This window comes from Caretta caretta, chromosome 5 (genome assembly GCF_965140235.1).
Source record: "Caretta caretta isolate rCarCar2 chromosome 5, rCarCar1.hap1, whole genome shotgun sequence".
Taxonomy (NCBI): Eukaryota; Metazoa; Chordata; order Testudines; family Cheloniidae; genus Caretta; species Caretta caretta.
The window spans coordinates 121,770,530-121,793,882 of NC_134210.1; the positions used below are offsets into that span (position 1 = coordinate 121,770,530).

At 45.9% G+C, this 23,353-nt stretch overlaps 1 protein-coding gene across 1 annotated transcript in view; it reads left to right on the top strand.

Moving 5' to 3' along the window:
* The first annotated feature begins 1,084 nt into the window (after nucleotides 1-1,084).
* UGCG (UDP-glucose ceramide glucosyltransferase) overlaps nucleotides 1,085-23,353 on the top strand; it is a 35,654-nt gene continuing 13,385 nt past the window's right edge. The window contains exons 1-4 of the mRNA XM_048851119.2: nucleotides 1,085-1,369; nucleotides 19,653-19,794; nucleotides 21,635-21,737; nucleotides 22,947-23,048. Coding sequence (XP_048707076.1) covers nucleotides 1,272-1,369; nucleotides 19,653-19,794; nucleotides 21,635-21,737; nucleotides 22,947-23,048 — 445 coding nt within the window. The 5' untranslated portion in view covers nucleotides 1,085-1,271. The remainder of the gene's footprint in view (nucleotides 1,370-19,652; nucleotides 19,795-21,634; nucleotides 21,738-22,946; nucleotides 23,049-23,353) is intronic.

A 23,353-nucleotide genomic window follows, 5' to 3' on the forward strand; every position in this document is an offset into this window, starting at 1 on the left:
CCCTCTCCCAACACTCCCCCAGCTCCCCCTCCTTCCTCTGTCCCCTCTCCCTTCCCAGCTCCCCCTTTCCCAACCCTCCCCCAGCTCCCCCTCCTTCCTCTGTCCCCTCTCCCTTCCCAGCTCCCCCTCCTTCCTCTGTCCCCTCTCCCTTCCCAGCTCCCCCTCTCCCAACACTCCCCCAGCTCCCCCTCCTTCCTCTGTCCCCTCCTCTCTCAGATCCCCCTTCCCAACCCTCCTGCAGCTCCCCCTCCTTCCTCTGTCCCCTCTCCCTTCCCAGCTCCCCCTCCTTCCTCTGTCCCCTCTCCCTTCCCAGCTCCCCCTCTCCCAACCCTCCCCCAGCTCCCCCTCCTTCCTCTGTCGCCTCTCCCTTCCCAGCTCCCCCTTCCCAACCCTCCCCCAGCTCCCCCTCCTTCCTCTGTCCCCTCTCCCTTCCCAGCTCCCCCTCCTTCCTCTGTCCCCTCTCCCTTCCCAGCTCCCCCTCTCCCAACCCTCCCCCAGCTCCCCCTCCTTCCTCTGTCGCCTCTCCCTTCCCAGCTCCCCCTTCCCAACCCTCCCCCAGCTCCCCCTCCTTCCTCTGTCCCCTCCTCTCTCAGATCCCCCTTCCCAACCCTCCTGCAGCTCCCCCTCCTTCCTCTGTCGCCTCTCCCTTCCCAGCTCCCCCTTCCCAACCCTCCCCCAGCTCCCCCTCCTTCCTCTGTCCCCTCTCCCTTCCCAGCTCCCCCCTCCCAACACTCCCCCCCACTTCCCCCTCCTCTCCTCTCCTTCCTCTGTCGCCTCCCGTCCCAGCTCCCCTGCCCCCCTTCAGGGCTCCCAGCAGGGAGGAGCTTCTGCGAGCGAGTGCTCCTCGCGGGGCCGTGACATCACCGCCGCCCTCGCCGTGACGCCCGCCTCCCCCGCGAGGATCCTCGCCCCTCATTCCCGCCCCGCCCTCCTCAGACCAGACACCTCGCGGCAGCCTGCAGACAGGGAGAGGGGCAGGGCGGTGCGGGGCTGCCAAGCGGATGGCGTCACTGCGGGGGAGGGAGGGACGACGAGCGGGGGCGTGGCCTTGGCGGGTGACAGAGGGGCGGGGCGGCGCGGCGCGGCGCGGCCCAGGGGTGCCCGCGCGAGGCGAGCCGTTTCGCTCAGTGCGCGAGCAGCGGCCGGGTGGAGCGCGGCGCGGCCTGTCAGGCAGGCGCGGACCGAGGAGGGAACTGCGGGGAGTCGGCGCCGGCGGAGGTCGCAGCGGCCCGGCCAGCGCTTCTCGCGGCGTGCGCGGCCCCGGGGAGGGGATGGCGCTACTGGCCCTGGCCTTGGACGGACTCGCCGTCTTCGGGCTCATCCTCTTCGTCGTGCTGTGGCTCATGCATTTCATGTCCATCATCTACACGTAAGTGCGGCCGCGGGGCTGAGCCGGGGTCCTCGCCGCTTCCCCCGGGGCGGCGCCGCCCAGCAGCGAGGGGGGCTCGGCCCGACCGCCTGCCCCTGGGAGCTGAGGTGGACTCGCCGCAGCTCGCTCCCCGCTCCCCGGCCCGGTGGCGAAAGGGCGGGGGCATTGCTGGATGATTCACTTCCCTCTGGGGAGCGTCGTTTGCCTATCGCCTGGGCAGCCTCCCTTTCCCGGTTCGCGGGGAACCGCTCTGCCCTGCCCTTCCCCCCCGCCCACCCACCCACCAAACCTCCCCCACCGGCACATCCACCCCCCCCCGCCACTGGCTCCCCTGAGCCGGACCCGCCCCCGCCGAGCCCCCCCCCCCGCCACTGGCTCCCCTGAGCCGGACCCGCCCCCGCCGAGCCCCCCCCCCCGCCACTGGCTCCCCTGAGCCGGACCCGCCCCCGCCGAGCCCCCCCCCCGCCACTGGCTCCCCTGAGCCGGACCCGCCCCCGCCTAGCCCCCCCCCCCCGCCACTGGCTCCCCTGAGCCGGACCCGCCCCCACCTAGCCCCCCCCCGCCACCTGGCTCCCCTGAGCCGGACCCGCCCCCACCTAGCCCCCCCCCCGCCACCTGGCTCCCCTGAGCCGGACCCGCCCCCACCTAGCCCCCCCCCCCGCCACCTGGCTCCCCTGAGCCGGACCCGCCCCCACCAACAACACCCCCCCTGCCACCTGGCTCCCCTGAGCCGGACCCGCCCCCACCTAGCCCCCCCCCCTGCCACTGGCTCCCCTGAGCTGGACCCGCCCCCACCTAGCCCCCCCCCCGCCACCTGGCTCCCCTGAGCCGGACCCGCCCCCACCTAGCCCCCCCCCCGCCACCTGGCTCCCCTGAGCCGGACCCGCCCCCACCTAGCCCCCCCCCGCCACCTGGCTCCCCTGAGCCGGACCCGCCCCCACCTAGCCCCCCCCCGCCACTGGCTCCCCTGAGCCGGACCCGCCCCCACCTAGCCCCCCCCCCGCCACTGGCTCCCCTGAGCCGGACCCGCCCCCCACCTAGCCCCCCCCCCCCGCCACCTGGCTCCCCTGAGCCGGACCCGCCCCCCACCAACAACCCCCCCCGCCACCTGGCTCCCCTGAGCCGGAACCCGCCCCCCCCGGCCCCCCCCCTTCACCTGGCTCCCCTGAGCCGGACCCGCCCCCCCACCTTGCCCCCCCCCTTCACCTGGCTCCCCTGAGCCGGACCCGCCCCCCCACCTTGCCCCCCCATGACACCTGGCTCCCCTGAGCCGGACCCGCCCCCCCACCTTGCCCCCCCATGACACCTGGCTCCCCTGAGCCGGACCCGTCCCCCACCTTGCCCCCCCCATGACACCTGGCTCCCCTGAGCCGGACCCGCGCCCCACCTTGCCCCCCCCCCGACAGCTGGCTCCCCTGAGCCGGACCCGCCCCCCCACCTTGCCCCCCCCCCCGACAGCTGGCTCCCCTGAGCCGGACCCGCCCCCCACCTGGCCCCCCCCCCGCCACCTGGCTCCCCTGAGCCGGACCCGCCCCCCACCTGGCCCCCCCCCGCCACCTGGCTCCCCTGAGCCGGACCCGCCCCCCCCCCGGCCCCCCCCCGCCACCTGGCTCCCCTGAGCCGGAACCCGCCCCCCCCCGGCCCCCCCCTTCACCTGGCTCCCCTGAGCCGGACCCGCCCCCACCTGGCCCCCCCCCCCGCCACCTGGCTCCCCTGAGCCGGACCCGCCCCCCACCAACAACCCTCCTCCCCGCCACCTGTCTCCCCTGAGCCGGACCCGCCCCCAACCAACAACCCCCCCCCCCCCGCCACCTGTCTCCCCTGAGCCGGACCCGCCCCCCACCAACAACCCCCCCCCCCGCTACCTGGCTCCCCTGAGCCGGACCCGCCCCCCACCAACAACCCCCCCCCGCCACCTGGCTCCCCTGAGCCGGACCCGCCCCCCAGCAACAACTCCACCTGGCTCCCCTGAGCCGGAGCCGCCCCCCACCTAGCCCCCCCCCGACACCTGGCTCCCCTGAGCTGGACCCGCCCCCCACCAAGCCCCCCCAACCCTTACACCTGGCTCCCCTGAGCCGGACCCGCCCCCACCTAGCCCCCCCCCGACCCTGACACCTGGCTCCCCTGAGCCGGACCCGCCCCCCACCTAATCCCCCTCCTCCGACACCTGGCTCCCCTGAGCCGGACCCGCCCCCCACCTAGCCCCCCCCCGACACCTGGCCCCCCTGAGCCGGAGCCGCCCCCCCCAGCCCTCCGACGCATCGACTCCCCCCGACAAGTGGCTCCCCTGAGCCGGACCCGACCCCCACCTAGCCCCCCCCCGACAAGTGGCTCCCCTGAGCCGGACCCGCCCCCCACCTGGTCCCCCCCCCCGACACCTGGCTCCCCTGAGCCGGACCCGCCCCCCACCTTGCCCTCCCCCCGCACATCAACCCCCCCCCCGACAACTGGCTCCCCGAGTTGGACCCACCCCCCCACCCAGCCCTCTGACACATCGACCCCACCCGACACCTGGATCCCCTGAGCCGGACCCGCCCCCAACCTAGCCCCCTCCCCGACACCTGGATCCCCTGAGCCGGATCTGCCCCCCACTTGCCCCCTCCCCGACACCTGGATCCCCTGAGCCAGATCCGCCCCCCACCTAGCCCCCCTCCCGCACATCGACCCCCCCCCTCAACACCTGGCTCCCCTGAATCGGACCCGCCCCCCACCCTGCCCTCCGACAAATCGATCCCTCTTGACACCTGGATCCCCTGAGCCGGACCCGCCCCCCACTTAGCCCTCCCGACACATGGAGCCCCCTGAGCCGGCCCCGGCCCCCCCCCTTAGCCTCCCCGACGTGAACCCCCGAGCTGGCCTCCTGATGTTTGGATCCTCACAAGTCAGACCCGCCTTCCCACCTAGCCCCCCACTCCAACCCATGGATTCCCCATAAGCCGGACCCCCCTCCCTGCACACATGTGACTTGGATCCCCCGAGCTGCACCACCCCCAGCCTGCCCCCTCCTGACACCTGAACCCCCTTGAACCTGACAGCCCCCTTTACATGCCCTCCCCGAGCTGTCTGCCTATTGACACCTAACACATGCACACCCATGATACGTGCACACGCGTAACCCTGCTGCTACACCTGCCCTTTCATAAGATATACACACACACCAGTGAGTCTGCTCTCATTGTTTACACACACTTTAGCCTACACCTGCAGAATACACACTCACCCACCCACACCCACCCATGAGCCTGCCTCTTCTTGCCCTAACACATCTCAATTGTTAAATATGTGAGTTTGCCTTTTGTTTGGGGCTCTATTCCATGCAACTCTTGGCCTTCGCCACCGTACTTTCCTTTCTTATGTACTGACCTTACAGTGATAGGTATGTGATTTTTCATTCTCTTTTTTTGTTGTTGTTACATTTAAAATTTTTGTTTGGTGGCATAGCCTTGTGGCAGGAACCTTTGGTTTCTTGTGTGGGTCTCTTGGGGACAGCAGTCATAAAATGTTATGTTGAGTATTCTTTAGAAGGATGCAAACAGCAGCTCAGTCTTAAATAGCACACAACATTGAACAGTCTTAATTTTAGTGGTATGTACACTGACAAGGTTTCTCAAGATAACTTATAATGGCAGGTGGAATGAATACTGGTCTGGATCTGCCTAGATAACTAGCTCTGAAGAGAAGAGGTGCTTAAAAAGAGCTGCCTGCTACTGTTTATTTCCTTTTTATTATTATTATTATTTATTATTATGATTGACCAAGCATTTTTGCTGGGGCTTTGTGCAGAAGTTGATGTGTGTATGTAAAACAGGGGAGAGAAAATTAAGAGATCGGTTCCTTTTGAATGCAATCAAATTATTCTTCAAATAAAAGTCCAAATTTACCTTATAATGACTGCAGCAATGTATTGGTTACTGCAGTTAGATTTTCCTATAGCTGTTGTAAAATATACTGTAAGAGAGTATCAAAGGTTCTGATGGTAGTAAATGATGCAAGTGTTCTTTTCTTGTTTTTGTTTCATGTTTTGTGATGTTTGTGCCATCAAGGACTCCTATTTTGCTCACTCAGCCACACCACAGTTAGTTGTCTGGGGTAAAATCCTGGCCTCAGTGAAATCAGTGGCAAAATTCCCATTGACTGCAGTGTGGCCAGGATTTCATTTCTGGCTAACTGAATTATGAAAACCCTCATAGAATCATAGAATATCAGGGTTGGAAGGGACCTCAGGATGGGTCATCTAGTCCAACCCCCTGCTCAAAGCAGGACCAATCCCCAATTTTTGCCCCAGATCCCTTCAAGGCCCCTTCAAGGATTGAACTCACAACCCTGGGTTTAGCAGGCCAATGCTCAAACCACTGAGCTATTCCTCCACGCTATGAGCATTAATAATTTTATTGTAATTCAATTGCCTTTAGCTTCCATATTCACTCAAGAAACCATACCTTTTTCCTTGAAAGTTAACTGTACAGAAATGGTGTGGCTGTTCTCTGAAGTTCCTGCAGGAGCCAGATACTTTCCTGCAAGACTCCCATCAAAGTCAGTGAGAGTTCTGAAAGCAAGGGATTGTAGGATTGCAGCCTTAAACATCAAACACCAAATGGTTTCAATCTGTGGAACTGAAAGTTACTTAAATTGAACCTGGGAGGTTGGGGAATGTTCATAGTCTTGTTTGGACAGAGTTAAATTTCTGTTAAATGTATCTTTGATTGAAGCACTCTACTGTGTTTCTCTCCTCTTTCCCCCTTCCAAAAAACAACAACAAAACCCAACCAACCCACAACAGCCCTTCATCCTGTAATTCTGTAGTTGTAGTCAATTGGACAGTCTTTCACTCTGATTCAACAAGATACTTAAGTACATGCCTAATTTACAGCATGTGAATACTCCCATTCCCATGCTTAAAGTTGCATACATGCTTAAGTACCTTGCTGAATTGGGGCCTCTTCTCCTAGTGCCTTCAGGAATTGCCTGTGTAAAAGTCCTGTCAGCAGGTTTCCATTACAGGGGTTTTTGATGTGGCTTCTTTATAAACATGTACGTGTGTGTGTGAGATATCCACAGGGATGAATTTTGGCATACAGGATTTGAGTCAGGGAACAGTTCTAATACACAATATTTGGTGAAGTGAAACTAGAACAATTTTCTCAAATTTGAGTGGCTTTCTTTCTTTCTTTTTTTTTTTTAAATCAATTGTGTCACACTGTGGCCTTATAGCTCTTGAAATTAAATAAACCATCAAAGATTAAAATCTTAAGTAGCCACTGCTGTTGTCATGGCAAATGGCCATTTTTATAAAACTACTTAATACATGTGATTATAAAATAATAATGGTTTGTTAGGACCATTGAGGTAAGCCCAGTCCTCAGGAAGACTCCCAAGGTTTGGCCCCCAAGGGTTGAATATAGTCTGCATGTATTATTTTTAGGCAGGTTTAAAGATGTGAGCCATTTCAGTCAAGCCCCATGCAGAGTTATCTGCCATGAATCCCTTGTGCCTACCTGGAGACTATTTGAAGTCAGTAAAGACTGCACATACAGGCAGGGGTCCAGCTACTGATCCAGTAGCAGGATTGTGGTCTACCATTGTAGACTACCTAAATATGTTAATTTGAGAGACTAAAACATGTTGCTTTTGAAATAACTTTTTAAATTATGAAGCTATGTGATGCTATGTGTAGATAAGGTGGACATATTTAACAGAAAATGAATGCATAGCAAAGGAGAAGTTAGCTTCTGCAGTGTGTATGATGTAACGATGAAAAATGCGAGTCTGAGTAACATTGGATTTATAGTTGTACTATTTTAATGCTAATTACTTACATTGATCGTGATTGAAATTGTGTATGCATAAATAATGTTCTTTTAACATAGATTTATTTATTTATAAGCATATGGTTAAGAAATGCTTGAATTAAGATTGCCAGTGTATCCTTAATTTGCCCCCCCTTTGTCCCTGTGTATTTGCATGATGATAGTCTTTAATTACATGATGACATACTATTTTTTAAAATTCATTCCTTCTGTCACTGTTGTTGGTAAGACGCCTGCCTCATTTGCTGCAGAAGTTGGAAGATGTGTGGTGAATGAGGCAGGGGATTGCAGGAAGAGATTGGATGGTCTTGTGGGTAAGGAAATTGAATGCTACCCTGGAGAATTGGATCTTATCCTTGCCTGAGCCATAGAGTACCTGTGTGGTGCTGGGCAAAATCACTTAAATGAAAATGTTCACAATAGCTGCTCATTTTTTGTATACCCAACTTGAGAGACCTGCATTTGCAGTTTTGAGTTCTCAGTGCTCCGGCAACTGAGTGCAGTAGGAGCTCTGATCTGAACATACATTGTGCCATAATATGCTACATATTCTGAAAAATTGGGTCCTAGTCTTCTAAAATTGGGCACCCAAAATAAATTGGCACGTTCAGCTTTAAACTGTGTCTCAGTTCCCCATGTGGGAAATAGGGATAACAATACCTCCTCACCTCACAGCGATGTGAAGATAAATGTATTAATCTTTGTAAAGAACTGAGGTCCTACAATAAGAGCACCATGAGGAAATGAATAATAATTCTATATTCAGTGTAGGGTTTCAATGTAGTGCAATAAATAATCCATGAGCCCCTGCAACTGCGTGTCTGTGTATGTAATTGAGTAGCTATCCAGTCAGTGAGCACTGTCCAGCCTGTGCATTGAATAAGTTAGGAGTCCTTTGGAAAAAATAGTATGTGATCATGTAATTAAAGACTGCATCATGCATATACATAAGGGGCCAAATTTAAGGTTGCATGGGTTCTTCCAAACTTCTGAGTGCTTGACTTTACAACCTTAATGTTATTTTTAAAGTAGTGTTTTATTTAATGTAAAAGCTTAAAAATCGAAAATAAATTCCATCACATGGAACCATATTGACTCCGCATGTTTCATTAGTGAGGCTGGAATCTTTAACTGCATGGCACAGTCCTCAAGCATGTGAGCTACAGAGTAACTGGTAAAGCTGTTATCTTCTGTGTGGACCTGCCTCTAGAGGGAGATGGAGACGCACACTTTGCCTTTGGCTTTCACAGCAGTTTGGTAGGCACCAAAGGAATGTTGAAATTCAAGAATAATGGTTTTGATTCCAGATTATGTAGGGGAGTGATCTCTAGTGGTCACAGCCCTTCAGTTCCTGGCTTCCTCCACTCCTGCCTGATTCATGCCCCTGTTCCTGACTGCCCCAGCTCCTGCCCCTTCTCATCTTGATCTGTTCTTGACCCTCTCCCCTCCCTGCCTTGCATCTCTTCCCCCTCACCCTTCTGAATCTGAGTCAGGCCACTTATTCCTTCTCCATGTTGCCTGGGCACCAGCAAGGAAATCATTGGCAGCACAGGAGAGACAGTTCTGGTGCCACAGCAGCTGGCAGGGAAAATCCAGCTCATCCTCTCATACTCTGGGGTGGAGCACACTCTTTTGCTCTGCGTGGATGGTGCGTGTGCAAGTTGGTTGCAGATAGAAGCTGTGAGGGGGTGGAACATTCTCAAAGGAGATGGAATCTTTGGATAATTTCACTGCCAGATCCAAAGTCTCTATGAAGCATGCATAAGATAAGGAGTACTTGTGGCACCTTAGAGACTAAGCTCAAATAAATTGGTTAGTCTCTAAGGTGTCACAAGTACTCCTTTTCTTTTTGCAAATACAGACTAACATGGCTGTTACTCTGAAACATGCATAAGATGAGATTCTCTCTCCCCCCCACCCCCAGTTTTATAATTTGTTGAAATCTGGACAGATTTTCTTGGGGAAGCAAAAAGGCTTATCTCTGTCACCCAGGTGACCCCCTGCCAAATTTCAGGCCCTTGCATCAAAGTAGGCAGGCAATTGAGCATTTCAGGGAAATGGTTGAATTTTGGGGCTTATCTTTTTAAGGACTGAAACAGTGTATCCTTCTCTAACCTCATTCTTGGATACAGCTGAATTTTTTCCAAATTTAGGCTCAAATTTTCCATGCTTGTTTGCCTCAGAGTTTTTCGGCAGTTATATGTAACTGAAAGCAGGGTTTTATAAAGTGTCAGGCAGCCTTTACTATAGATGTTGTCACCTGTAGTATTTTCTTTCATTCTTCAGTGCTTTGCTGCAGAAATTTTGAGAGAGGTGAAAGCAAGGTAGGAAGGATAGACTTATGGTTAAGGCAATGGACCAGGACTTTAAAGACTTGCATTCAGTTCCCAGCCTTTCTACAGACTCCTTGTGTGATCTTGGGCAAGTTGTTTAATATCTGCGCCTCAATTTCCCATCTATAAAATGAGGCTGATACTAAATAGAGGTATTGCAAAGATAAATTCAATAATGTTTATAAGGTGCTCAGATAACTGTATTGTGGCCGTAGAAACTGTGACTATTGTTGGTGTGTATACCTAAAATAACTTAAAGGGGAAGATTTCCCTACCACTGAAATTTGATTGAAGTAGTTATCCTACTCTTAGACTAGTTAGTATAGGTATGAAACCTGGTTTATTAGTTCTCCAGGCTCCATGCAACATTAAAATATAATGGAAATACATTTAGGGCCAAATCCTGCTCCAATTGACTTCTGTAGGAGTTTTTTGCCCCTGATTTCAATGGAAACAGGATTTGTCCCACTGTATCTAACTCTGTGTATGCACTAGAGCTTAAGTCGGTGTAAGTTTGTCACTCAGGGATGTGAATAAGCCACCCCCCTAACGTAAGTTACATGGGCCTAAGTGTTGGTGTGGACAGCGTTATGTCAGCGAAAGGACTTCTCCCGCTGACATAGCTGCCACTACTCACGGATGCTGGAGTAAAAGTGATATGTTCTAAACACGTACAGTCTGCAATTTACAGTGGAGCTTCCTGGAATCTAGAAATTGCTATAAGAAAAAGAGCATGGTAGACTTTCAAAGTGGCATGACGCAGCATTGCTATGCCAACAGAATTTGTTGGAAAGCACATTATAGCAAAATGAAAATTAGTGACGTTTAAAAGGAAATAGCTGGTCGTGTTAGTATATCATTGCAAATAGTCTTTCTCTGCTTGGGGAAAGCAAAGCTAGATTATCATTATTAGCACTAGTGCCACTACATAAGGCATTGATGCAAATATTGCCAACCTTTTCTTCCCTTCCCCCTCTCAATGAAAACCAGCCAACTAAACAAACCCTTTGTAGTGCAGCTACGAAGTGTACTGAGCGATTGATTACTGTATTTTGAATCCTGGTTGAATCCAATGTACTTCAAATACAATTAGATATAAAGACCATTGATCAATTTACTACAAAACAGTCGCATGTATAGATTATTAAAGCAGAGTTAATGTGGGATATTGAAACTTAGAATTAGTAGCCATCTACATTCCCAAGCGCAGAACTATTTTGCATAATCAGTTCATTGGTGAAATTCTGAATTCTTTACAAAGAAGTCTTATAATATCCCCACTTTTGCTGTGAAAAGCAGCTATTGCAATTATTACTGCAAGGGATTCTACAGAAAAGCCATCCTTAAGCAAAATCCGAAGTTAATTTCAAGTTATGGCATCAGGGTGGATTTGATTTAAATCTTAGTTTAAATCACTAGTCAGGAAGACTCGATTTAATCATGGATTTCTACATAAGTGCATTCTTGTTGGTTGTTATTGCCTTAGTACGTATTCATTACAACTCAGAGATAGATGTAGAAGGTACACACATTCCAAATAAATCACATTTTTAGAAGGTACACACTATAAATTTTTAATGTGATTTATTTGGAAAACTTTTCAGATTAGTTTTTTAGTTATATCAGAAAATGAATGATTGTTTCGTTATTTCATTTACCAAAGGTAATTGAAGCAAATATTTATGAAGTCATTGGGAGGTGAGCTATCTCCGATTCAACAGGTTAATCATCATTAATATTTGGAAGATTTTCTTGCCATGCTGTGTTAGGAGGAGAACATCACCAGACAGACATTTAAATTTGTTTTAACTAAAACAACAACGTTATGTATTCTGGATTTTTTTCTTCAAAGCAAACATAATATTTTAATAAAACAAGCATATGAATTTTTGAATTTAATTAAACATTCAAGTTTTTTAAAATCAGGTTTGTTTTTATTCAAATTGTTTAACTAAAATAGTTAAATGAAATATTTAAAAAAACAGAACAAAAATCAAATCAACTATGTCAGCCCGGTCAACATGAGAAACTTAAAATATTGGCTTCTGCAACTAACTCAGTTGTTTTCACCTTCATTTTCCTGCTTGTTCATAATCTTGAAAAGAAAAACAAGCTTTCCTGCTTTTTCAGGTCCCAAACGATTTCTCAGTTTGGAGTGAAATAGTCTTTCTACACCAGCAGAAGAAGCTACTGCTGTTAAAAGTGAGATTATCACTTCAATAGTCTCTGAATCCAAGTGCTTAAGTGACTTCCACCAGTTCACTGTTGTGACTTTCTTTAAAACATCATCAGCAAACATATATTTCTTGAATGGTTCTTATTCCCAAACTGGGTCTCTTTTAAGGCCTGCTGCCATTATAGATTTTCCCTTCTAGTGAGAGAATGGAATGGTAAATCTCAAATCAATGAAGGCTAGTCTCAGAAAGACCTCAAGGCTTCTGGAATATACTGCTCAAACAGTTTCACTTTTGTTTCTACTGCCGTCCCTCCCTTCTCACATATATCTCCAGACTTCTCCTTGTCGAGATCTATTCTGCCCCAAAAATCTTCTATTCACTGAACTTTTTGAAACTTTGCACTTTTAGAAAGAGGTAGGGGATTGACCCTGTGTACACAAATTTGCAGAGGGACAATAGGATTGAGGTCTGTTATTTCTCACCTCTCTCTCTATATTTATTTATTTATTTTAAAACATTTTTGCTGTTAACAAGCTTGTTATCTCTGAAGACACAAATCCATAGTTTGAGAACTGCAAAACTAAACATCTCTGATGGTATCTTCTAGACTGAGCACTGAGTCCCGTTGGGTAGATAGAAAGATTAACCTAAATAATCTCTACAGAAGCCCCTGGAAACCCCATAAGATTGGGTCCTAATCAATGAACTATTGGAACTCATTTACAAAACTTTTCTTAAACATTACATGACTACATTCTTTCATACTATAGAATTAGAATTTATAATCCCTATTCCATCATGCGATATCTTTGAGCTATAATGTATCTTAATTAAAACTATCTTTAGAGAGGTTTTTTCCCCTCAAAAAGCATTTTATTATAAATCCAATTTAAATAAAAAAAAATTTTTTTAAGTCATTTATTTTTGTCCACCCTGTATGGTATTGAATGTGCATTCCCAATTCAGTGCTCTTTATTCCCTGGCCCGGTAACATAGTGCATTTTATGAGTGAGGCATGTTAGAAGTACTACACATGTAACTCTGAAAATACTTCACTTTGTTGTTGGGTACCTTAGCGATTGAAAATAAATTCCATCACATGGAACCTTATTGACTCCCCACATGTGAGCTACAGAGTTACTGGTAAAGCTGTTATCTTTTGTGTGGACCTGCCCTAAACCCTAAAACTTCCAGACCTTATGCTAGTAGTGTTATTGATATCTTGACATTAGTCGACAGATGCTTGTAACTGTTCTTTAAAGATTATTTGCCAAGCATGATAAAACCATCTGTATTTGGGTAATTTCTGAAGGAATAGTATAATTCTGTAATGAAAATTCTCAAACATTTTAAAAGTATCCTTATTAAGGGCATGTAGGTTACTACTTCAGCTGAAAGACCTAGCAGCCATTGTGCTATGGCAAGTTTCTAACATTTGCCCCAACAATTTTTTCCATTTTTATGGACAAGCATGTTCTGTTAGACTTAAAATGGGGATGTTAATTCTAGACTTTTTTTGTTGGGATGGCTTGAGTAACATTTAGAAAGAGAGAATTCATTGTGTCTTAGACTGGACAGTGGTATCTTATTACCCAGACATCTGCCCTCAAAAGCATTTGTCCTTTTTCACTCTCAGAAAAGGAAAGCTACTTTAGAGTCAGCAAGATGAGTAGTGGTTCCTTCCATAGGCTAAGACAGGGGTTAGGATAAATGTTGCAGATGTCGTTACAATAACATGCCCAATAGTAGTGTTTCAGGCATCTCAATGTTTCAAATCTTCTGGCTCTTAATCAGAAAATCTCATCAACCAAGAGGAATTTCAGTACTCAGTGCAAATGAATATAAAGTGATAGGTACACTATGCAAGCTTCATGAGAGGATTGGTTTCCATTATTCCAACTGTTTTTGAACTGTACTTGTCAAAAACTTGTTGTCATGAGAACTGCTGCTAAAGTGATAAAGAATGAATTTTTTTAAGTTGGAGAAAAAAACAATTACAGAAGATCTGTTCTTGTTTTCTTGGATGGATTAAAAAGTCTTTCCCATCCCTTGGTTTTTCTTTCTGAACTAAGTTACCCATTAAGAAAGGGATAACATGCTTGTTTGAAACACTGTCTGCTCATGTGAAAGTAATTAGAAAGCAACAAATTAAGGAATAGTTGCTTTATGTGCAAAGATGCTATGGGAAACAGCAGATGTCCTCAGATTCAATTCTGTGGTCACCTGATTGACTCGGACATTTGTACACCTTCTGTGACTGAAATTCAGATAACCTCAAATAGGTCAGGCCATTGCTGCAGCTTGGTAGGAGTTACTTGACACCCTCTTCCACCCCCCCCCCCCCCCCCGGTCCCCGAAGCAATGAATAGTATTGGGAGGATGGGTTTACTGGACACCTGTTGGCAGCCAATGCTGCTGCAGTAAATTGCCACTTCATGGGATTGACAGTGTGATTTTACACAAAAAATGAGACACTTAAAAACTAGAAAAGATCTGTCTTTCAAACACTGTGAAACTGAGATTTGAGGGCTTGGGTTTTTGTTGTTGAGCAGTCAGCAAAAGGAAATGAAGTTCACCATGTGTGCTGTCTGGTATACAGAGCAAACAGTGTATTAAATTTTGGACTGTGGCTTTTTTAATATGGAGAATCATGCCGAGTGTTTGGCTTTGTGAATAAGATGTCCAGGAGAATTTGTAGATGTGGTATAGACTTGTCAAAGACCTGTGGCATCTATTTCAACGGAATGCTTTAGAGATTGATTATACAGGTATTAGTAAAATACTGTATATTGGCTTGGGAGAAAAGAAAAACGACAGAATTACCTTTGGCGGAGGGGAAGACTATTTGTTGACAAGGAAAAATGATGAAAAGCCAGCCTGTTCTTCCAAAGCATTCACTTCACACCGAGGAAAGTATCTAATCCATAAAAAGAAAACTAGTAACCACTGAAGTAAAAGCTTAAATCCAAAATTCTCAGAGAATTACAGTAATATGTGCACACAGTGTCCTTGGAATTAAGTCATTTTTTATTCCCAGATAATATTCCACAATAGGCACCTAGGAAATACTGCATTACGGAAGGAGAGCAAACTTGGTACAGCCCTTGGTATAGGCACTGAGAGTTGAGGAAGGTAGAAGAAGGTAAATACTTACTTTAAGTATCCTATCTAAGGAGAGAAAAATGATAGCTTTGTGAGAGTATTAATTTAAAAAAAAATAGCAAGCAAACTTAAAGAAGTTTGTCAACTTTTACCCTTACAACAGCAGTTCACCACTATATATCACAAGGAAAAGTTAGCACCTAAATTTGATTAGATATAGACTTGATATATAGCTAGATATTCTTGTGGTAGTGCTCAAAATGCAGCAGCCATGTTCTCAAACTGTTAAAAAAAACACCATGCTGGTCTCAAAGAGCTTAAAGTTTTAGACATAGAACTTCATAGCTTTTTACAGTTAGCAGCCGCCTCCCCCACCCCCCGTAAATCTGAGTCTTTCTTTGCAGTCAAAGGCAATGGGTAGCCCTACTATGGCTAACTTAATAGATGTCAGTTCTCATAGTTGTCGCCTAGTGGGTAAAAGTGTCTGTTTCATATTTTAGAGAAAGCATGTTCAAATCCAATTAAGTTTCTCCTGGCACTCTTTTCTATAAATGTGACTAAGTTTAAATCTTTTTAACATTCTAAAATGCACAAAACCTGATCCAAAATACTTTTAAAAATGTAAATATTGCCTAATCGCCCCAATTGTCTACACTCTTCTCTTTCAATAGCTAGTCTTTAACAAGCCTGTTCTTTTTTTTTTTCATATGGCCAGAGTGTTTTTATGCCATATTTTCAATAAAAAATTCAAAAAAATTACTACATTCTGAAAATGACAAGCTTTCCCCAGCATGAGCAGTTCAAATCTATTGTATAACATATTTCTTGTGCTACATAACTGGGAAAACCTGTGTGTGTGGTTATTGGCATGGAAGTCAACATGGCATTTTAAAATCACTAAGTATTGTAATAGTAGTGCTGTTTGTACGTTCATGACATTAACATGGCACTGACAGTAAGCCATGAGGCTTATACTAGAACAGTGTGCTCCAGACTCTTTATCATCCAGCGTGCATGTGCATGCTTTTTACAGTAGTATTAGCAATCAAGTAATTTTAGCTTCAACAAAAGAAGAAGCTGCCTCTTCAGATGCCTTCTGTCTCTGTTGCTGTCGTGAGGAGCCTGTCAATATTGCAAGCCTCATGCCCCTCATAGATATGGTATCCACAGTACCTCCTGCATCTACTATTATATCAGGAACTTATTTTCATAATCATCACAAAGGTCTGCAGTTTATCATGTACTTTGGACCATCTCGTTTCCACTCTGCTCTAATCCATCCCTCTACTAATTCTAATAGTCCAAAGAACCACCACTTTGTTTTAAATTAACCTGTCCTAGAAAGATTTCCTCCCTCTCCCCAAAATGTGTAATTTTCTCTGAAAGTACTCTCCCCTTTGCCCCCACAAGCCAGGTCACAGAAGATTGAGTCCTGGGCCACTGTTGACTTTTTAGTCCATAAAAATAACTACTTCAAAGCTGAGTGTATCGTGGTCCTGTAGGGCTAGAAATTTGAAATTTATCTCAGTGGGGGGGAAAAAAAAGAGTAATTTGCAGTTTTAAGAAGGAAATGCAGCACTTTCGTATAGCTGTGGAAGAACATGAGACATAGGAATTCAAACTCATAACAGCTTTATGTACAAAAAGGTGTAACTTAGATCAATTTCCCCCACTCCCCGGTGTAGACCAGGCCTCAGAGTCTTCATCCCAATTTCAGATGGGCACAGCCCCACCTCCTTGAGGGACTGTCTTTCTGCTTCCCAGCATCTTCTGCCTTTAGTTTGTCCTTCTCCCCTGGCCTTTCCAGTTTCACCCCTGCTTGCACAGGGTGGCTCTCAACTGTCATCACTCTCTCCTGCTTCTTAAGCTTTTTCCCCTACTGACTGAGGGCTCTGCTGAAGCCTTCTTGCTCCCTGCAATGTCTACAGACATAACTCTAATTTCCTGGATTTCCCTACTTCACTGCAATTTCCTACTCCTTTTGTAAGGGAATTACATAATTCCTCTCAGGTGGGGCTCATCCTGTAATCAGTGTTGGCTTAGCCCCAGGCTCTCCAGCCCACGGGGCAAGCCATCCTATTACACTGTATGTAGTCCAATGTACTCCATAGCAATGTTTTCCCCCCTTCGTTATTTGGGATTTCTTTTTTCCTTCTCTTCCATCTTTCTCCCACTTCACAAAATCTCTCTTCCTTTTCATGACCCTTCCTTCTTTTATTAAAACTATTTCCCACTCGATCTTCTCTGCCCCCTTCTCCTTCCCTGGGTCTCCTGTCCTCACTTGTCCTTGCCTCCTTCCTCCAAATGTGCTGTCCCTGCACCATTTTCTTTCCTCATCTACCTTGTTCTCCACCTTCTAATTTCTTTGAGTCTGCCCAGGTGCCCTTATTCTTGTGTTGCTAAGCATCTTCCACTCTGTTCTGTCCTGGATGCTCATTGTTCTCTCGCTCCTTACTTTCCCTCAATACTTTCTCCAGTTCTCCCAGGGTTCTCTTTTTTTCCACAGTCAAATTGTCCCTTCCTACTCCTACTTGGGCCCCAAATCTAGTCCTTCAGACTCGCTAAATCCTGAGTGCTGTTTCCCTGAAACTCCTTATGGAATCCTTGTCCCCTCACTCCCCTTCTCTCCCAAGTTGTATGAGCCACTGCTTTCCTACTCCTAGTCCTTCTGTTTCATCCTTGCATAGTTGGTGTAGAACGGCATAAGGTAGCTTTGTATATATAGCTGGCCCTTAGCCCAGGAGCCTTTGACCCCTCACCAGGACCAATTGGGTACTGAACTGCCTATGGAATGTCTACAGTACAATAAAATGCATGCAGCTGGCTCATGGGGCTTGGGCTGTGGGCCTATAAAATTTCAGTATAGATGCTCAGGCTGGATCCTGCGCTCTGTGACCTTCCCCGTCCCCGCCCTTGTGGGGTCTCAGAGCCTGGGCTGCAGTCTGAGCCTGAACATATACAATGCAGTTTTATAGCCCTATAGCCTGAGCATGAATCAGCTGGCATGGGCCAACTGTGGGTGTTTTCTTGCAGTGTTGACATTACCCATAATGGCTTCAAGAGATGAGCCTCCTGATCATACTAGAGATTGACATCTGCAGTTTCTGCAGTAAATGAAGCAAGTGATGACAGCCTTGCTTATTACACAAATCTGATTTGTCCCCTGAGCACCATCCATTTTGTGCACTGAATAAGGAGGCACGGGCACTGGGGCAGAGGGTGGGGGAATACTATGTGATCGAGTACCCAAAGAGTGTGTCGTCCTGCATGCACACAAAGCGGCACAGTAGCACTATGAAGTCAGCCACTTCCTTTTAAAACTGTCTGAAGATGGGACTCTGGTTTTTGAATACCCACTTGAAGTGGATTACTTTACCACTTTTGACATCTACACAGCAGCTGACTATCTTTGTCAACACTTTCTTGCTTATGCTGTAGCTATTAAAAAAAAAAAAAAGGCAGGGGGAGCAGGTTTGGGAGTGGGTCATACACCTCGGTTTTGTCTATACTGGCACTTCATTGTCAAAACTTTTGTCATTCAGGGGTGTTAAAAACACACACACACACCCCGAACGACAAAAGCTTTACCGATTAAAAGTGCCAGTGTTAACAGCATCTTTTAGCTACACAGCTGTGTCACTAAAAAGCTCTGTAATGTAGCCATAACCCTAGTTTCTGAAGGGTAGGTGGCCCCAAGGGCACCAAACCCTATAGTGCAATCCTGTGTCGTTTTCTGAAACAATTCTATGTTTTGGATTATTACTATTCTTAGCATAATGTGCTAGTAGGTTTCTGGAAGGTCTCATTTAAACAGCTTTTCAAAGGAATTGGGTCGAGCTAAATGTATACAGTAAAACTACAGTATTGTTATCTGATGGAATAAAACTCTACTTAAAAATCTTTGCCCCTACTCCACTGTGCTGTTTACTTTCTGTATTTTTTGCTCAGCTTGGACAGTGAAGTAAACAAGTCATTTTCACACTTGTTTGTAGTCAGTTTCCCTTTCTGATTCTTCTGCTGAAATACTGGTGGTCTCAACGCTTTAAGGGAAGATATACTGGTAGATCTCAAAAGCCATTTTTCTTACAATTAAAAGGCTGTGTTACTACTCTAACTATCTTCTAGTAAGAAGTGTAACTTGTGGAAAATTAGGTTTAGCTCTCCTGTAAAATTTCTGTGGTAATTTTTCATGGTGTTTGCTGCCTTTTTATTTAAAACTTTAACTGGTAAGTTACACTATTACAGCTTTCAGGCTGTGAAATTTAGACATAGTGTGTTTTGATATAATTATTTCCCCTAGAATATGCCTACCCTTATGAAGGTGTGTTAGCTTGGCAGCCATGTGTTGTAAAACTTCATAGAAATATGGTTCAAATTATAACATTTTAACTCTCATTAATAGTTCAGTCTCACATGCTTTGATCCTCATTTCACTCTGTTGCTTTACAGGGACAGTGACTAGATTGTGATGACAATTTTTTTAAAAAGAACTAGTTTCAAGTGCACATCTGCTGTAGAGTCCCCTGCCTTTTTTAATTCTTACATTTATATAAGTAGCTCTTTTTCTCTCACCTCTCTTGCTGTGTGAAAGACCCATACAAACAGGGGAAACTGACGACACAAAAGAACAGAGAAACTGATTAGATAAAATCAAATGCACAAAATAAACAGAAAAATATGGACACTAATGTGACTTTTATAAGCTGATTTTGTGAACTACGTGGTGTTCAGACTGATAGTTTCAATGCTTCCTTGAATCAAACTAGATCAAAGATATGAGGTTTGGTGTGTAGTTCACCTGTAAGACCAGAAATACTTTCAAAGGTGGCTATACATGTATATAATATTATTAATTTTTTTGCAGACGTCTCCACCTCAACAAGAAAGCAACAGACAAACAACCCTATAGTAAGCTTCCTGGTGTCTCACTTCTAAAGCCATTAAAAGGTGTAGATCCTAATCTCATCAACAATTTAGAGACCTTCTTTGAACTGGATTATCCAAAGGTGTGTCTGAGTTTACTTTTTTCACAAGTTGAATTGGTGGTCTTTGCTAGAGCTATCAGAGTATACTGTGAATTTTTATTTTTACACTGGCAGGTTTCAGAGTAACAGCCGTGTTAGTCTGTATTCGCAAAAAGAAAAGGAGTACTTGTGGCACCTTAGAGACTAACCAATTTATTTGAGCATGAGCTTTCGTGAGCTACAGCTCACTTCATCGGATGCATACCGTGGAAACTGCAGCAGACATTATATACACACAGAGACCATGAAACAATACGGGAGGAGGTATTGTTTCATGGTCTCTGTGTGTATATAATGTCTGCTGCAGTTTCCACGGTATGCATCCGATGAAGTGAGCTGTAGCTCACGAAAGCTCATGCTCAAATAAATTGGTTAGTCTCTAAGGTGCCACAAGTACTCCTTTTATTTTACACTATAGATGGAGGCAAACAACTTATGTACACCTTATGTATTTCATGACCTCTGTTTGTTACCTCGCCTTGTTCCTGATATCTCGGACACAACATCCCTACTCATTATTCTGTCAAACCATCTTATCTTGTACTAGATTGGGGTATATTTGTACTAGCCTTCTGCAATATATTTATGTAACTATTTAGTGCACACTAAACTAGCAACAACTTTGCTAAGTTTATGTACCGAACAGTGTACTTGTAAGCATTTACTTTAATACATGGCTTGACTTCGATTTACAGACTGTTTCAGGGCTCAAATCTTGCACCATGCCCAGTGCTTCAGGCTCTCTCTCTCTACTACATTCCCTGCCCCCCCCCCCTTTTTTTTAAATGCAGAGGATGTTTACCCATCATTTTGGTAAAGCATAATGCATGAACTGAAAATGATCCAGTGGGCTAAACACTCTTTCGTGGCCATGTTACCATTTTTGTTCCATTTGTACTTTGGTTTGCACATTTTTACATACAACCAATAGACATACTATATCTTAGTTTTTAATTGTTTTTATTTTTATATAGTGGGCCTGGGAATGTTAGGTTTGGGCCTTGAATTGAGAGGTGTAGTCTTAGAGTTGTTCTGAAATACTGGGATAGGCATTATTACAGTGTGTTTTACAATGCTATGTATATAAGAAGTAAAACACAAATTTTATAGTGACATTACAAATGAGGCCTTGCCGGGACTCCCAGTGGGCATAAAAGGCTGTCTGAGGATTCCTTTCCAGGATCAGGCAGGCCTTCAAACACTTTCCTCCACAAGTACTTGGCAAAGTGTTCTAAGTCCTTCAGGAAAGGGACCAAATACAACATTGCTCCTGCAAGCTGCGTTGTCAGGAACTCAAGTTTTTGGTGAAAGGCAATGTAAACGCTTAAGCACAATAGCTGGTTTCAGTCCTATTGTAGTAATAATTGAAAAAAATATTTGATAACTTGCAGGTTTAAAAATATCCTTAATATTTTGGGGTTCTTAAAATGTAATTGCAAAATAAATTTGTTTTTTGTGTGTGTGAGGGGGAGAGGGAGAGAGAGAGTCAAACATTTAACTTTTTCTGTACAATAATGTTTGTTTCCTGCATAAAAATACCTTTCCAGTAACACAAAAGAAAATTATTTAACGTTTTACAAGTACAAAAATGTTCTTTGGGGCTGAAGGCTAGATGTCTTTTCAGAAGTGCTGATAGTATACTCTGACTACAGCATTCTTCACTGATAATACAGTACTTGTAGCTATCTATCTGTAAAAGCAAATCCTTTAGTTCTGTAACACTGCTTCCTCTGTCAAGTTTTGGTAAAGTTTTTTGGACTGTAACTATTTCCTCCATTTTAATAAGTTGTACACCAATTTGCATGAAATCTTTTTTTACTAGTATGAAGTGCTCCTGTGTGTACAAGATCACGATGATCCAGCTATTGACGTGTGTAAAAAGCTCCTTGGCAAATACCCAAATGTTGATGCTAGGTTGTTTATCGGTAAGTAATGCAACTGCATGGCACAATTCATGCCTTTATAAATGGATCGTAAAGAAGCTAACAGCAAAAAAATGTGTGGAGTCTTCCAAACTGGGAAACGTGTGTTTGTCTGTGGATGCTGGTTCTGTAGTAGGACAGCCTACTCAAAGGGAATATAAGTTTCTCATCGACATCCTGACACCAGTTAAACAAAACAAACTCCAAGGAGGATAATTCATGCAAATTAATATTTGCTACTCTCTTCTACCCCAGAATCACTCCTCACAGCGCTAGGGCTATGCAGCTTATCAATTACTTCAGCCTTAAGGGGGCAAAAAAACAGTTGTGTGTTGGGCCTCGATGCCAGTTGGCTAGGCCTGAATACCCAGAAATGATTTTAGTGTCTTACCACGTACCTTCATGATAGTAAGTCTGCTGTTAAGAAATTTTCCTACTCCACACCCTTGTAGGACAGGGCCACCTCCTCTCCTCTATGTGCCTTGTGTTTAAAGGAGGGGAAAGGATCTTTGGTGCTCAAAATCTTTAGTGCTCTCCCTGCCTAACTTTGAACAAAGCTGAATGATGTCTGGTACTTGGCTAGGGACAAAAATGCCGAGTTTGTTGTTGTTTTTTATTTGTATTACCATAGTGCCTAGGAGCCCCAGTCACGGCCCAGGGCCCCTTTGCGCTATCTGCTGTACAAACACAGAACAACAAATTGGTCCCTGCACCAAGGATCTTTTAATTCTATTCTCCCACCCAGTCAAAAAAATCCTACCCAAGAGAGTCATTGCCATATATAATATAAATTGAGTTGGCAAAATCAGGAGAAGGGGACACTAACCCCTTAGAATGCAGTCTCTAAACCCCAGCAGATAGCTGAGCTCCTTTTGTACGTACAGGGCCCTTAGTGCGATAAACAGTAATTTAGTGAGCTTATAATAGTCTCTTCAATACAAAATTTAATAAAACTGTTTTTTGGAAAAAACTACAATATCTGTTAATGGGAGGAATATATGTCACATGTAGGCTTCAGCTGTCTTCTTTGTTTGGCTAAGACGACCTGAATAGATTTTCAGAGGTGTAGGTTAGCATTTACCATTATCACCCTGATTTGGGGGTGGGGAGAAGGGGTATGGAGTCTGTATTCTATTACATATTTGTAAAATAGCTTCTGGATTTTGGAAACATGCATGATGCATATAACTGTTTTTTATTTTTAATTTTAAGGTGGAAAAAAGGTTGGCATCAACCCAAAAATTAACAATTTAATGCCAGGGTATGAAGTTGCCAAGTATGATCTCATATGGATCTGTGACAGTGGAATCAGAGGTAGGTGTATGGCAGTGGTTCTCAAACTTTTGTACTGGTGACCCCTTTCACATAGCAAGCCTTTGAGTGTGACACCCCCCCCCCCCAGTAAATTAAAAACAGTTTATATATTTAACACCATTATAAATGCTGGAGGCAAAGTGGGGTTTGGGGTGGAGGCTGACAGCTTGTGACCCCCCTCCCCCCCAGGTAATAACCTCATGAGCCCCTGAGGGGTCCTGACCCCCAGTTTGAGAACCCCTGGTGTATGGTGTAATGGTGGTGTTCGAAATATTCTCTTGAAATCATTTACTTTAAAAATACAG